The sequence below is a fragment of the Lipomyces tetrasporus genome (assembly GCF_029532465.1).
Source record: "Lipomyces tetrasporus strain NRRL Y-64009 chromosome Unknown POJ06scaffold_1, whole genome shotgun sequence".
Classification (NCBI taxonomy): domain Eukaryota; kingdom Fungi; phylum Ascomycota; class Lipomycetes; order Lipomycetales; family Lipomycetaceae; genus Lipomyces; species Lipomyces tetrasporus.
The window spans coordinates 1491881-1506387 of NW_026611596.1; the positions used below are offsets into that span (position 1 = coordinate 1491881).

Genomic DNA, 14507 nt, shown 5'->3' on the forward strand with positions numbered 1-14507 from the left:
AACGTTATGGAAGAATGAGTTTGAAGTGTTCAGAATCGCATTGGACCCCAGGCAAATGGTGGATTCAACACCGCGACCGAGACTATATGTTTCTGTTCCTTGATGAAATCTCACACAGCCTCAACCGAGTATTATCGCTGCTAACCACCAAGTATACGGAACACTCGAAAACTATGCTTATCAGTTCTGCATATCTTTACTCGATCGATATGCGGAACGGTCGTCGAAATTTTAAAGCCTACTCCTAGGTGAAACTGTTCCAATCTGCCTTCGTGTAAGTTTTGCCTCCTGGGAGAATGAGTTGCCCAAAAACACAGCTACATATGACGTATTAAGTCGGCGAGTACTTCTGAGTTGACGCTAACAGTCATTTGGTTCTTTCACAGCAGGAAGTGAAGATCTCTCAAGTTGTCCTCCACAACGGCCGTGAAGGGTGACGCGGTATGAACAACGTAATCCATGTACTTGACCGCATCGTCAAAAGTGACAAAACAGCAATGTTCAGAACAATCGCGAAAACGATTACGACGGAATTTGGACTTGCCTTCGAGAGGAGCTCAGAGAGGGGTAGGGTTATTAGCCCTTCGGAATGTCTAAAGTCTATCACTACCCCTGCATAGACCGTATACAGTACTAAGTCTTTGGGTTAGGGCACATTTGCAATAGAGACCATACCTGAGTATATCGCTTGTAATTTGATCTACAGCTTACTACATTTGTTGGAAATCTGCTGGACTGTAGGTTTGCTTGAATGACGCGATACTGTTAGTTCTCCGACACAAAATGAGGGCGGCTGTACCCGATGAATCTCGGGAGCCCATCAGCTCCGATCGTCACAATCACTTTCGTGTGCAGTTGCTGAATACAAGTGCCGAAAATACATAGCCGAGGAATTCTATGAAATCTAGAGATGATTCTCCTTACTCTGAAGAATCTACATTAATCACTGGTTACAAGACCTTGTCCGCGACGCTATTTACGTAAATAAGAGCGTTTGAACGAGCCAGCAGACAGGTCGTCGACCAGAGCTGTCAGAAGGAATTTCGCGGTCGCTATCAGACCTGTTGATTGTACTGTTGGCGTTAGAGGCTTATAAATCTTGGAGATAACATTGTTGAGGACGCGTCAGAACGCGAAATGATTGGCTGGTTTAAAGTTTGGCCATTCACTAGCGTCTTGGGAAAAATACGAATATTATTCGCAATTCTGTAGGTTATTCGTCGTTGACATTTTATTCGCTACTGAATAAACATTTACTCTACGAATTGCAAATATGAATGCGAATAGAGAATAGTGTATTCGACTATTCGTGTCCACCCCCCAGATCGAAGACGAAATCAAGAAAAGTGTTACCATAACCCACGGCCATCGGCGTGCCTGAAGGAAACGAGAGCAAACGGATGTGTTGCTGAGTGCTGACACTCCCAATTATCTTGACGCGGGTACCTATATTGTGAGAAAAGACGACTCAATTATATGAATTCGATGTCATTACTATCCAGAGTTCATAATCGCATTTAGCAAATACGATTATGACTAAAGGACTTTGCAACTTTCTAAGGTCCTACAATGTGTTCCAGACGAGTTAAGTGCTCGGCTCGCGAAACCGGGTCTTGGATTACGATGCGGTTCGAAGCAAAAGTGATAGTACAAATGGGTGTCTACTGTCTAGAGCATGAGATTGGCGTTCCAAGATGTGTGTCCTTTTACCCTGCGTGGGACTGAATGCCTCAGCACGTGCGTAAATGGCAGCCCCACCACCTTCTGAAAAGCGCGCCTCACCTCACTAAAACTTAACGCTGGGAGTAACTTGATTTTTTTTCTTACAACGCATTCCTGTCGACTCTCTTTTCCACCCCCCTTGTCCTCTTCCCTACCATTCACCTCTTCGCTTTCTCCTTTGTCGAGTGTCTCGACATCTTCACTTACTGTTCTGTTGTCATTGCGAAGCAGCATCTGGTCCAGACCGTGCTCGGTGCAGGAATCGAAGGTATAAATGTTCATGGCCGATGCGCCTTACTCTAGAAAATTTTCACGTTCACCGTCAAGGATGAGTGCACGGTTTGCATATGTTTACTAAAAAGTAGTATTTAGGGTTTGAGTCAGTATTTATTCGCGTCTGAATATTCAAAATGAAGTACGTTGTTGTCTCTGGAGGTATGGGCAAATTTTAAATTTTCGTGTCCAGTGGTATGAGCAATTCAATTGACAGAAATGTCCAGGTGTCATCAGTGGTATTGGCAAGGGAGTTATAGCCTCTTCGACAGGACTTTTGTTTAAGACACGTGGGTTCAAAGTGTCTGCGATCAAGATCGACCCGTACATGAACATCGATGCTGGCACTATGAGTCCCTTGGAGCACGGTGAAGTGTTCGTACTTGATGACGGTGGTGAGGTCGATCTTGACTTGGGAAACTATGAGCGATACCTTAATATTACCCTTACGCGAGAAAACAACATCACGACTGGCAAAATCTACAGCCATGTCATTGAGCGCGAGGTGTGTATATGTGCTGTTCGACGCCAGCAGGGCACTGTCTAACAAGGGAAACAGCGAAGGGGAGATTATCTTGGCAAGACCGTTCAGGTTGTTCCACATATCACGGACGCTATTCAGGAATGGATTCAGCGTGTCGCTAAGATTCCTGTTGACGACTCGGGTGAGGAGCCTGATCTTTGTATTGTTGAGCTTGGTGGAACCGTCGGCGATATTGAGTCCGCTCCCTTTGTTGAGGCTCTTCGCCAATTCCAATTCCGTGTCGGTATTGAGAACTTTGCTTTGATCCATGTTTCCCTTGTTCCTGTCGTGAATGGTGAGCAGAAGACAAAGCCCACTCAAGTCGCCGTCCGTGACCTTCGAGGATTGGGTCTAATGCCTGACATTGTCGCGTGCCGGTGCACACAGAAACTGGAGAAGCCGACAACTGATAAAATCTCCATGTTTTGCCATGTCGGACCTGATCAGGTCTTGGTCGTTCACGACCTCAGCTCAATCTATCACGTCCCTCTCCTTCTTGACCAGCAGAAGATCATCCAGCAGCTTTCTAAGAAGCTGAAGTTGGAGACCATCCATCTCACGCCAACGTTTGTTGAAAAGGGCGTCTCATTGTGGAACGATTGGAAGCATCTCACTAGCATTCACGATAGAATGTTTGAGACAGTCAATATCGCTCTTGTTGGTAAATACACTCATCTTAAGGACAGTTACATTTCGGTTATAAAGTCATTGGAACACTCTGCCTTGCGATGCCAGCGAAAGCTTACTATCAACTGGGTCGAGGCAACTGATTTGGAGCCAGATGCGTCTGAGAGTAACCGTGTTAACTTCCACAAGGCTTGGCACGAGGTTTGCTCCGCCGACGGTATTTTGGTTCCAGGTGGCTTTGGTGCTCGCGGTACCGAAGGTATGATTGCTGCGTGCAAGTGGGCGCGGGAAAACAAGGTGCCATACTTGGGCATCTGTCTTGGTCTGCAGATTGCAGTAATTGAGTATGCACGAAATGTTCTTGGTCTCCATGGTATGTCAACAATGTCTGCTTTTCATTTTCTTTTCTTCTTTCAAAAGCACTATACATTAGACCCTTGAACATTGGCTTGTTGTATTGTTCATTGGTATTCCTCAAGTGCGACATCGACATAAGCTTATAGTGCGGAAATTATCTGCTTTCTTTGTTTACTTTATCTTGTGCTCTTCTGGTAGCAGAGGACTTGATTATTATAAAGCTAACACCCTTTCACAGATGCTCAGTCCGAGGAGCTGGTTACTGATGCTCCCCAGCACGCTCTCATCGTTTTTATGCCAGAGGTCAGCAAGACTCATCTCGGAGGCACTATGAGGCTTGGGCTCCGCCCTACTATATTCCAAGAGAATACTGAGTGGAGCAAGCTTAGTAAGTTTTAGAGTATTGAGTATTGGTTACGATGACCCCTTTCTTACCCAATTGGCCAGGAAAATTGTACGGTGGTGTCGATGTTGTCCACGAGCGACACCGTCACAGATATGAAGTGAACCCGAAATATGTTCCTGATCTTGAGACCGCCGGTCTCAGTTTCGTCGGCAAGGACGACAAGGGCGAACGTATGGAAATCCTTGAACTCAAAAACCATCCTTGGTTTGTTGGGACCCAGTACCACCCCGAGTACTTGTCCCGTGTGCTTGATCCGTCCAAGCCGTATCTCGGCTTCCTCGCCGCAAGTTCCGGCATTCTTCACTCTCTTATCGATAATTAGACGAAGTTTGCGGCCCGAGAGATTGAACCTGCACGTATGGCTAGACATTTGGGAGCAGTTTATTGACTTTGAGGATGAATTTTGTTTCAGTTGTGGCACATTTATGTTTTACTAATCATACTGGTCTACATATTATTCCTGTACATATTCGTCAGACTTTAAGTTTTGAGGGACATGAGTAGGATAGGCATGTAAAATTTTGTAAGCAGTTCTGGGAGGGAGGCCTACGCTCACAAATTTTTCTTCGCTGTATTTTGTTTTGGCAATGTTCGTTCTGGTTTGCAAATTTGTATCATAGGTTTGGAGCTGTACGATAGATTTAGAAGGAGGGAGACTTGCTGTCCCATCTTTGTATGATAGATATATTCGTTAATACATGACACAGGCATTATATAACATCATTTAGCATGGTCTTGTCAAATTTGCTTTCAATCCGCACATCGTGCTAGTCTCCACAAACTCAAACCAGCACCAACCAAAAGTTGTTTTCGTAGTATGATATTCGCATTTTACAGACTAAGACAGGGCCTCAGCAATGTCCAACATTCGACCGTCAATGCCCATTGGTCCTGAGATCATGACACCAAACGGCAACTTCAACGGGCCGTACTCATCAGCCTTCATCGTTGCCGAACACATTCCAAACGCATTGGTAAGTTTCGTGAAGATAGACAAGTCTGCATTCACGGTTACTGGATTTGCCTCCAATTCGGCGAGAGTGGGGTGATATGGTGCAGTGGGCGTGATAATGACGTCAATACCGGCCGCACCCTCGAATTTCAGGTATAACTCGGTCTTGAGTGCACGAAGGGTGTCGAGATCCTGGAACACTTTCATAGCAGGGACTTCGGATGCCGAGGCCCTGATCGCTTCTTGGACCTTCGCAACGACTGGATCGGCTGACACAGATGCCCTGCCGAATGCCTTACGCTCGACGTCCATAATCGGTCCGACTAATTTTGAAGCTTTGGTAATGCCAGACCAGTCAATCTCCACCTCGGTACCTCCCAAAGACTTGGCCTTTGCGACGAAAGAGGCAAAAGCTGTTCTGTAGTCAGCGGACAAGAGGGAGAGGTCATCAGGAACAGCGAACCGGAATCCCCCGTCCGTGGGACCTCTGAAATCAACACTTTTAATGGGAATAGCACGGTCGGGAACGGAGTACGGGTCAGTCAAGTCCTGCCCTCGCAGTTCGGCGAAAACGCAACGAGCATCAGCAACTGTAGTGGCGATAATGGCAATGCTGTCAATAGACGGGCAAAATTTAGCGATCTTGTCGGAAGGAAGAAGACCCTTTGAAACGTTGTACCCGACCACACCGCTGAAAGCTGCTGGAATGCGAGCTGAGCCGTCGGTGTCGAGCGCGAGAGAGAATGAACCAAGCCCTCTGGCAATAGCGAGAGAAGATCCGTAGCTGTAACCGCCAGCGGCATACTCGGCGCTGTACTCACTAGTAATTTCTGGATTACTAACGCCAGCCACGCCGGCGCCGGTAGCTTCGATCTTAGTGATTCCAACCAAGATAGCGCCGGACGCGAGAAGGTCTTTGACGAGCTTGGAATTTTCACAGTCAAAGTTCTCACTCACTGTGAAAGGAATACCGTAGAAATACGGCATATCTGCAACGTCAGCGACAATAACCGGCTCTGGAAGAGCCTTGAGGGCAGCGTCCTTGTCAAAGATTTTGCTGAAAATCACAGCCGATTCTGGCTTTGAGACTTGCTCGTAGACGTACTCAACAACTTTTGCTGGAGTCAGGTTGCTCGTTCGGTAAGCATTGCGCAATGAGGCGATTGAAATGTCAAAAACATCCTCGCCGACAGAAGGTGGAATAGTTGAAACCGTCGCGGCAAGTTCAAGAAGGGGCTTACTGGTGCAATTATAACCAAGCAGGCCGTCATAAGCGCAGAATAGATCCATTGTAGCAGAGACAATCGGGCCATCAAAGCCGCCGGTACAGTCTGTCAAAACGCAGGTTTCAAACCCGTGGTCGTTGGCTTCTCGAAACGTTGTGGCGACACAGCACCTTGATTGACCGAGTTAGTGATTGATCTAGCTCCACATCCAAGTCTGCATACTCAGTAGTGACCCCGGCCAACAGAAGATGAGTTATACCTCGGCTGACAAGCATCTGGTGGAAATCGGTATTGTAGAATGATCCCTTTCCGGGTTTGTCCAGCACTGGCTCATCCTTCAATGGCTTTACCTCGTCAACGATATCATGTCCGTCGGATCCACGGACTAGCAGTCGTCCCATAGGTCCTTCCACGCCGATAACAAGCTTATGGCGATCAGGGTTCACGGTCGCCTGCCTGATTCTTTTCGTTGGCGGGCAGTCCGACAAATCGCTGACATGCCCTTCTCTTGTGTGGATAACATGAAGTCCTAGCTTGCGAGCAGCAGCAATGGCTTTGGCGGTGGGCTCGATAACAGATGAGACTTGTTCGAATACCTCTTCGGAGGGACATTGCAGATAGCCATAGCCGTTCTTGAGCAAGAAGTCCTTCTGCATGTCAATAACGACCAATGCCGTGCGGCCCTCCGGAAGCGCGAAGGGACAGGGCTTCGCGGTAGTGAGCGAGAGGGGGGCCATGTCGACTGTCAATTGATGACGTGGATTGGGGAGAAGGGAGAATATGGCACACAGATACCCTCGGCCACGATGTTTCCACGAGCCTGTCTTTCGAAGCCCCCGTCCATGCTGATGGCGGAGCCCGGAGCCCCAATGATATGTACGATATGCCAGACGAGTCAGGCCCTTATCGGCATGAGGCGCAGGGGCCATCAACTAAACATCTTCAACGCCGGGTAACTAACTTCTAGGTAAACCTTAATCTAGTAGACCAATTCAGGGGTACAGCTAAGACCGAATCATACTATGGTTGAATCAAGAGCACAGATTTAACTAGCTAAGCGTAACGTTGGAGTAGAGACTTATAATCTTGGAGATGATATTATCGAGCTAATCGGGACGCGTCTGAATGGACGCATCTGAACGCGAAATGATTGGCTGATTTAAAGTTTGGCCATTCACTAGCGTCTTCCCACAGGTAGGAATATTACGAATGCGAAGAGAGAAAATTGTATTCTTGTCCACCCCTAATCATACCAGAAAACGGTTAATCGCAAACGGCAATGGCACACAACAGTCGATGCAGGGTGGTTGAACGATGTACTTCGAACCACACACTTTGCCGTTCTGTAGTCTGTAGGTTGGAACGTTATTTCGATATCCGGGTTTCCTAATATAGGGGCCATCGTTGCGAATCGACGTCAAGACGTCCGTGGAGGATCACGTTAATAGCACAAGTGGACGTAACCGACAGAAAAAAATTCATTTGCCCGGCACACATAGCGGCATGCATAGAAGTTCTCCGTAACTAAAGCAATTTCTAACTTCAAATGCTTCGGTGAGCTTCTGGTGGTTGTAGAAACTCACCAAATATGTTTGCCCTGTCGCATCAATTCTTTTCGAGACCATCGAGAATGTTAGAAACGAACCCTCGTCCCTGCAAAGGTCCTATTTAATGCTGCAATTTATAATTCCATTATCTTATACAAGTCTCTATTCTCCATTCGTCGCCGCCAGTTTTATCGTACAGTAGTCATCCGTCGCAATTTCGGGTTCTATTCTGCGCTTCCGCTGGCAGCTGCGACAATCTCCGCACCCGTACTAGTGCCAGCCATAACTCCCGACATACCGGCCAATGCTCTCAGGATTCGATTCAAGTCATTTACTTTTCGAGTTCGAAAACGGAAGCAGGCACCTGAGACGGGATCAAAAGTCTTCACTGCTAGGGTTCCTCGTTTGTTCTTCTTGTTTGTATTATATGTGTAGGTAAGCTTGGTCTATCCCGAAGAAGTAGATTAGTAGTGATTTCAATCAATGATGTAAATCTAAAGGACTGCTCGTCGCAAACATACAGTTGTGGGTCGTGCTTGAAGTAATAATGTGGACTGATGAATGAACACGGTGGCCGAAGATGTTGAAGGCATCTTTGCGTATTCTAAATATGCCGGCGCAGTAGCTCTACTAAACACCTGTTCAAGAGATCTATTTCAAGACTTAATTCTGGAATGTTGGTCAATAGATGCAGACAATTATTCCCGGATATATTGTCGTGGCGATGTTTGGTGTACTCCCGTCTATGCTTGCTCATGGACAAAACGGGACGTTACCCTGACAAATTTCCAGAAGTTGGCTGTTCACCCAAAGGACATATTCAATTTACAGCAAATATTGATTCTCATCTATCCAAATCATAGACTATTAGTATTTATCATAAGAATTTAGTGACGACTTCAATTCATTGTCACTGGAATGTCCTCCCCTTCATCATCGGACGATGACCTCGACAAAACGATTTCGGAGTGGATCCGCAATGCGGACGCAGGAAGCGGCCAAAAAGAAATAATCAAAAATGATCCGGTCTTGGAAGACAGAATCAAGAATAAGTCTTTCTTTTCGCAATTTCAAAAGCCATCGGCGGAGGAGTCCGTGGAACCAGAAATATTTGAGAATCCGTCCGATGTGTTTCCCGTAAGTTGACAGCTAATATCAATTGGCGTCGGATAGTGCTGACGGCTGGGTTTGCAAGAGAGAAATGTCATGTACGCAGCAGTTTGACGAGCTGGTAAAGTGCTATAGTATCGGCGGCCAAGTTCGTAATGTATATCGATACGGTTCAATCAGAGACTGCAACGACCGATGGGCTATGTTCAAGTTTTGCATAGGGACACGCCTTGACTCCGAAGAAGACAAGAGAAAGAAGATATATGAATTCTATAAACGGAAGATGGTCGAGGACTTGAAAAGTGGTAGCAGTGAAAATGTCTGGAAAGCTCGGACTCAGAGACGAAAGCCATTGTTTTCGAACGATGAGGATGAGGGCGTGGTAGCATTGTAACAATCTGTACATATGAAAGGCGTTTGCTAGAATTCTGTTCTGTATATAACACTTTGTATATCTGTCATACATTCGGAACTATCACAATGATAGGAGTTTGAGATCGCGAACGTTCTATAATATGAGTGCTATTACTTCTAACTGGACCGGGACGAACTTCCTCTATATTGGTAAAATACATAGAATCATCCCATAAGAGGAAATGTAGCTAAATGAACAAACAAGTACGCCTTTCGTGAATGCATTTTCGATAGTCCATGAACTCCTCCAATATCCAGTATGTACTCGACATTCAATATCTTGCAATAACTTCAGCGCATCAAATGGTTCAAAATGAGAAGTGATCAAGGGTCGAGACTCCATGGACCCCGAACACCGCCGAACGACAAAATATAAGCAAAACTCCGCAGCTGCACGCCATATCACCAAATGAGTATCTACATCGGCGCAGGTACCGTATCCAAGACATCATCAAGCACGAGGTCCGGAGTCCAGTGTTGGATAAATTTTGACAAGGCCTCTGGCTCACTACCATAGAGAACACTGCGTTCGTCCTGTGCCGTCGCAAGGGTAATCCTATGAGAATACGTCTTACGTGCAGCGATGACAACAATTGACGGCGTAGCGAAGCCTATACCATGAAGCGGGCACAGACATCTAATGAGCAGTTCAAAATCCTTGGATGCACGCGCAGATATGCCTCCGCGTATAGCTCGGTGCATGCGCAAAAACACCATAACGTCATGCATATACCTTTTCATTTCGGCGCTGATGCACACACTGTTCGCCATGCTGGACAGGGATTCGATGTCTTTCACAGAAAACAAGCATTGTAATGTCGTAGGAGGCAACGAAATAAGAGGAGTCCACTTGCCAGGCTTTGCACTGGATTCATCCGCATTCAGAGGCTCATAGTTATGACTGATGAAGAAATGGTCAAGCTAGAGATCCAGTTACTCCAAGCATCAATCAATTATACACCAAAGTAAGTACTTACAAGATAGGGAAACAAATGCAGCCTCATGTTGCCCTTGGATAGTAACGGAATCACCAAAAACGACGGAGGTGTCATAAACAACCCCTTCGAAGTTACAAGCTTCTTTGTCCTAAGGATCTGGTTATAGGTCAGGATTCAGTACTCTAGAATGGAAGCTACTAAATATGCATGCCTCTAGCAATTGAGCTTGCACGTAATTGCTCGACTGATCAAGGTTTCTTATAACGACCAGATTCGGAAACTTTTGACCGCGGCTGCTTAATCCGCGCTGCTGTTGCGTGAGCATCCCACGTTGTTGATCAGTATCGGCTCTTATCCCATGCCAAGGGTATTCCTGCCAAAATCTCGGTTAGACCGCTCTAGCGCATTCTAACGCGTCCAAATTCACATACAGCAGAATTGTCGTGCATCTGTGATGGCAAGGGAGAAAAACTACCAGGTGCGAACTCGGACGCGATGAGCATAGAATTCGCAAATTCCTCACTCGTAGTTTCAGGCGCACACACCACAGAGGTGGTAGTAAACCCAAAAATATTGGAAGCGATCTGTATTTCTCAGTCAGTCAATGAAACTAGGTGTAGCATGACGCTATAGTGAATTCCACCCCGTTCGTTATAGACAACATACCAGTAAAATCATTTTCTCAGCGAAGTCCAGATACATGTCTCCATCAACCGTCACAATCGCGTGTTGTTTTCCGACCAGCGAGGCAAGAAGTCCAACGAACAAGTCTGCGTCGAAGTCAAACCCCGACGTCTCCTTCAGCACCGTAATCTTTGACAAAAGATCCATTTTACAGCACACAGAAAGTCAGGACAAAGCAAATTTTCACTGAAATGGTCTGTATATTATAAGAAATCTCTGACGGACAAAACTAGTCATTGCGTGCAGAACAGCGACGAATTGCAGAGGCTGATGAAACCTCGTGTACGAAAGAATTGAGAAGCGCCCTTTCAAATCACGGCGACGTTCGTTGCGCGGGTAGAATAAGATCTTTTTTGAAATGCTCAGAACTTCGTGCACCAGCAATTGTCGGGAAGAAGAGTGCGCGGCCAATTGTGCTTGACGCAGGGGAGGCAAGACTGTAATGGTTCTGGACTAAAATCGAAATTACCAGATCCATGTTACGTCTAAGTGTTAATTATAAAAATGCAGTGAGCTTCTGGCCTATTTACCCGGCCAGACGAGTCGGCGAAACTAACGCAGCAGCCGAACCCCACCATCGATCGCGTTTTCCGTAGGGACGTAGTCAAGACACGCACGTCGCGTCTAATTACCGCAGATTGTCGGGTATTAGAAAGTCCGGATAGTATTTGGACTGGGTAGTGATACCGATTCAAACACAACGGCATACTGTCGACATAGCTATAGGGTAGATCGAAATGACAAGTGCGTGATTCATTTTCTGCGTTTCTGTCCCTGCTTTCCTACTGGTGCCATATGCCATATTAGTTGCGAGTGGTCGTATGGGACAGTGCATTTTTGGTGGGGGCATGAAGGAAGATGATTGCTAAGAACATATATAGTCAAAGCACTCAATAACTTCATCCATGACCGGAAACAGGCGCGCGGTCTTCCTCTAACAATCCTGAAAGTCACGGTACTCGGCATTGACGCCGAGTATTTCTTTTTACAGCAATTATCACCGCCCGGAAAGAAGGAGCCATTACTGCATGCCCTCGGCGGGTTACCATTTTCATTGAAATCATGCATTGAGACCTTCTTGCAAGGTCTGAGAGCGGCAGGGATCAAGCCTGTATTCGTGTTTAAAGGAATCCAGCTCTATAAGAACGAGAGACCGTTCGCACGACCGGACGTAAGACAGCAAAAGAGAGCTGACGCTTGGGAAGCATACGATAAGGCAAAAGGCGAGACTGCTGTGAATATTTTCAATGAAATCGGTATGAGTCGAGCTTGACTGAGAAGCGAGGTTTGATCTACTTTTGACTAACCGCTTGACAGAGCCCATTCCGGTGTCCGAAGTCTCCAGATATGCTATGAAATTATTGAACGATAATGGCGTTGATTACATGGTGGCTCCCTACAACTCATGGGCTCAGCTGGTGTATCTTCTAAAGCATGAAAAGAAATTTATCGATGCGATATATGGACCTACCGAAGTTTTGTTATACGACGTCGAACGTGTTATCACTTCGATTGATTTTGCCGGCGGTGGACTCCTTTGGATCAATAAGCGAAATCTGCTTGCTGAACTGGGTGGTCTCGGCAGCGAGCAACTGCTTGATCTGGCTGTCCTTTGCGGTCTCGAATTTTCTAGTCCTTTCCCATTGATAGATCAACCTCACTTGACAGGTACGATGGCTGTGCGCTCGGCGAGGGACTTGATACGAAACTTTGTCAGTGGATATGGGGCGGTGATGGCGTACGAGGAGAACCCATTGGTGAAAGAGAGCAACTACGTCGACACCTATCGTCGCGCTTATTGTGCGATCAAGTACCATGTCATTTATACAGACAAAGGAGGCCTCGAGCCGATAGTTACTGAGAATGCACCCAACGATATACATGATTTTATCACACAGCGACTACCGCCTGAGTTGTATTTTTACCTAACAAAGGGAATTGTGGGCCCAGAGATTCTCAATGCTCTTACGTCGGGCAAATTGATTGAGGTTGTGCCATTAGATGGCGGAGAAAGCTTGGAATATCGCCGATTCCTTTCAGACCTTGAGAGCATGCGATCGCAATCCTTAAGCTTGCTTACTCAGCCTCTACATCGATTCTATCAAGCCAAGAGAGTGGTATGCACTAATTCAACTGGAAGCCTGTTGGGCAGATAGCTGATATATATCCCCAATTTAGCACATTGTTTATTGGTATGATCGCAATAATGAGCATGAAATTCCGCACAGACTCACACCTACAACATACGAAACTGTGAATTCATGGAACGTGCATTCGAATGTGTTAGATCCAAAGCTGGCGGAGTTAAATCAGAAAGACGTGAATCTGGAATTTGCAGTTGTGTCTCTTGATGATGAGAAATTCGCCGCATCAACTATAACTCCAAAGACGCCGAGCCACGTAAGTGTTAATGATCGATATACTTCTGAGCCTCTCAACTGACAATTGGAACAAAGTTGCTTGAAACCTCGAAAGAGATATTAGCAAATACGTATTGGCGATTCCTTCAGTTGCGGTCATTTGTAACCCCTCAGCATATTTTGACTCCTTGGGGTAAAGCTCTTGTCACTGCTCTCACGGCGTCGCGAACGGAAGACCTGTTCGCCGAACCGTTGATCGTAGCTCTGGAGCTCATCCGATTCAAGGCTCTTACTGCGAAGGCATACACACCGTCATATACGGGGCTCCCAATCAGAGGAACCGGTACGTTGAATACGTTACTCTCACATCCTTGATCTAGACTAGCTGACACTATTGTAGATGTTGAAAAAGCACATATACTCCTCATTGCTCGAGTTGCGTCGCTTTTGCCCATCAATCACATGCCTATCGGATTCTCTGGTCCATTGAGCCGAAACCTGCTGTCGTTCAACTCGTTTATTGCGAAGTACAGCCAAATCGCTCGCACTCTGATTGAAACTACGGTTTTCTCACTTCTCGCGAACTCGGATGCCAACCGACTGGCCGAAGACAATGCTGGCTGGGCCAAGCTTGGTATCAGCTTGCCGTTTATGTCAGGCCCCAACAGTGGACTGGGCATTGCAATGAAGACATATCTCGATGAACTATGCGGCAAGCCAGAGCCTACTGACAGTTCCGAGCGTGAGAAAATGAAAGAGGAATTGAAGAAGCTATTTGCACATGCACTAGATGTCGTTGGGGACATTGAGCGGGGTTTCAGACTGTGGGATACTGTTGTAGAAGCGGTGAAGGTTGCTGCTAAAGAAGGTGCGATGACTAACGCGGAGGCGACTGCTTTTACTGACGCGGACGCGTGGGTTCAACAGCGCAGGTAAAAACGGGGATAAGTTTGCAAGAGCGTGGAGTCGAGATGTGCTGTACAGTTCAATTTGCCATATAGCGTCCGCTGTGTATATATAGTTATTCTGGTCAACGAATGCATCTCTATTTGCTCTTACATATTTAGTTGTCACCGACAGCCAGTTGTGCATCCTTTGGATGACTGTTTTATGGATACATCGTCGTCAGGCTTTTTGGCTATGCTCTGTAACACCGCCATCTGGCACAACCCTAATCAGATAAGATAGATGGAATATCACTGCTCAGAAATTAAGTGGAACCTACTACCATAATTTGACCTGGCCAGACTCCATCCAAGATTATATCTATACGCATCAAGTGCTCCTCTCAATGCTACCCCGACTATGCGTCAATGACCGAAACCCCGGACTTTCGGAGATCGGCGAAAACTCGTTCCCACGCGGAGT

At 46.4% G+C, this 14507-nt stretch overlaps 6 protein-coding genes across 6 annotated transcripts; 3 read left to right on the plus strand and 3 right to left on the minus strand.

The window, feature by feature from the left end:
* Positions 1 to 1827: 1827 nt before the first annotated feature.
* On the plus strand, positions 1828 to 4594 carry POJ06DRAFT_243205 (CTP synthase N-terminus-domain-containing protein). The gene is made up of 6 exons (XM_056186326.1): positions 1828 to 1990; positions 2095 to 2157; positions 2223 to 2500; positions 2555 to 3518; positions 3741 to 3890; positions 3950 to 4594. Exons 2-6 carry the CDS (start codon positions 2133 to 2135, stop codon positions 4228 to 4230), a joined length of 1698 nt encoding a protein of 565 aa, XP_056047395.1. The 5' UTR covers positions 1828 to 1990; positions 2095 to 2132; the 3' UTR covers positions 4231 to 4594.
* Positions 4595 to 6951, minus strand: POJ06DRAFT_298357 (amidase signature domain-containing protein). The gene is made up of 2 exons (XM_056190649.1): positions 6309 to 6951; positions 4595 to 6256 (listed from the first exon to the last, which is right to left on the minus strand). The coding sequence occupies exons 1-2, from the start codon at positions 6821 to 6823 to the stop codon at positions 4747 to 4749; spliced, it is 2025 nt and encodes a 674-aa protein (XP_056047396.1). The 5' UTR covers positions 6824 to 6951; the 3' UTR covers positions 4595 to 4746.
* A 225-nt stretch (positions 6952 to 7176) lies between these two features.
* Positions 7177 to 8355, minus strand: POJ06DRAFT_243209 (signal recognition particle 9 kDa protein-domain-containing protein). Its single transcript, XM_056186327.1, has 2 exons — positions 8155 to 8355; positions 7177 to 8079 (listed from the first exon to the last, which is right to left on the minus strand). The coding sequence occupies exons 1-2, from the start codon at positions 8224 to 8226 to the stop codon at positions 7858 to 7860; spliced, it is 294 nt and encodes a 97-aa protein (XP_056047397.1). The 5' UTR covers positions 8227 to 8355; the 3' UTR covers positions 7177 to 7857.
* A 14-nt stretch (positions 8356 to 8369) lies between these two features.
* POJ06DRAFT_9862 (uncharacterized protein) lies at positions 8370 to 9356 on the plus strand. Its single transcript, XM_056191868.1, has 2 exons — positions 8370 to 8774; positions 8833 to 9356. The coding sequence occupies exons 1-2, from the start codon at positions 8552 to 8554 to the stop codon at positions 9135 to 9137; spliced, it is 528 nt and encodes a 175-aa protein (XP_056047398.1). The 5' UTR covers positions 8370 to 8551; the 3' UTR covers positions 9138 to 9356.
* POJ06DRAFT_9852 (uncharacterized protein) lies at positions 9356 to 11009 on the minus strand. The gene is made up of 5 exons (XM_056191862.1): positions 10762 to 11009; positions 10527 to 10679; positions 10307 to 10468; positions 10135 to 10251; positions 9356 to 10078 (listed from the first exon to the last, which is right to left on the minus strand). Exons 1-5 carry the CDS (start codon positions 10924 to 10926, stop codon positions 9575 to 9577), a joined length of 1101 nt encoding a protein of 366 aa, XP_056047399.1. The 5' UTR covers positions 10927 to 11009; the 3' UTR covers positions 9356 to 9574.
* Positions 11010 to 11360: 351 nt separating this feature from the next.
* Positions 11361 to 14354, plus strand: POJ06DRAFT_243214 (temperature dependent protein affecting M2 dsRNA replication-domain-containing protein). Its single transcript, XM_056186328.1, has 6 exons — positions 11361 to 11523; positions 11661 to 12035; positions 12097 to 12896; positions 12958 to 13179; positions 13236 to 13482; positions 13540 to 14354. Exons 1-6 carry the CDS (start codon positions 11517 to 11519, stop codon positions 14073 to 14075), a joined length of 2187 nt encoding a protein of 728 aa, XP_056047400.1. The 5' UTR covers positions 11361 to 11516; the 3' UTR covers positions 14076 to 14354.
* Positions 14355 to 14507: the final 153 nt, after the last annotated feature.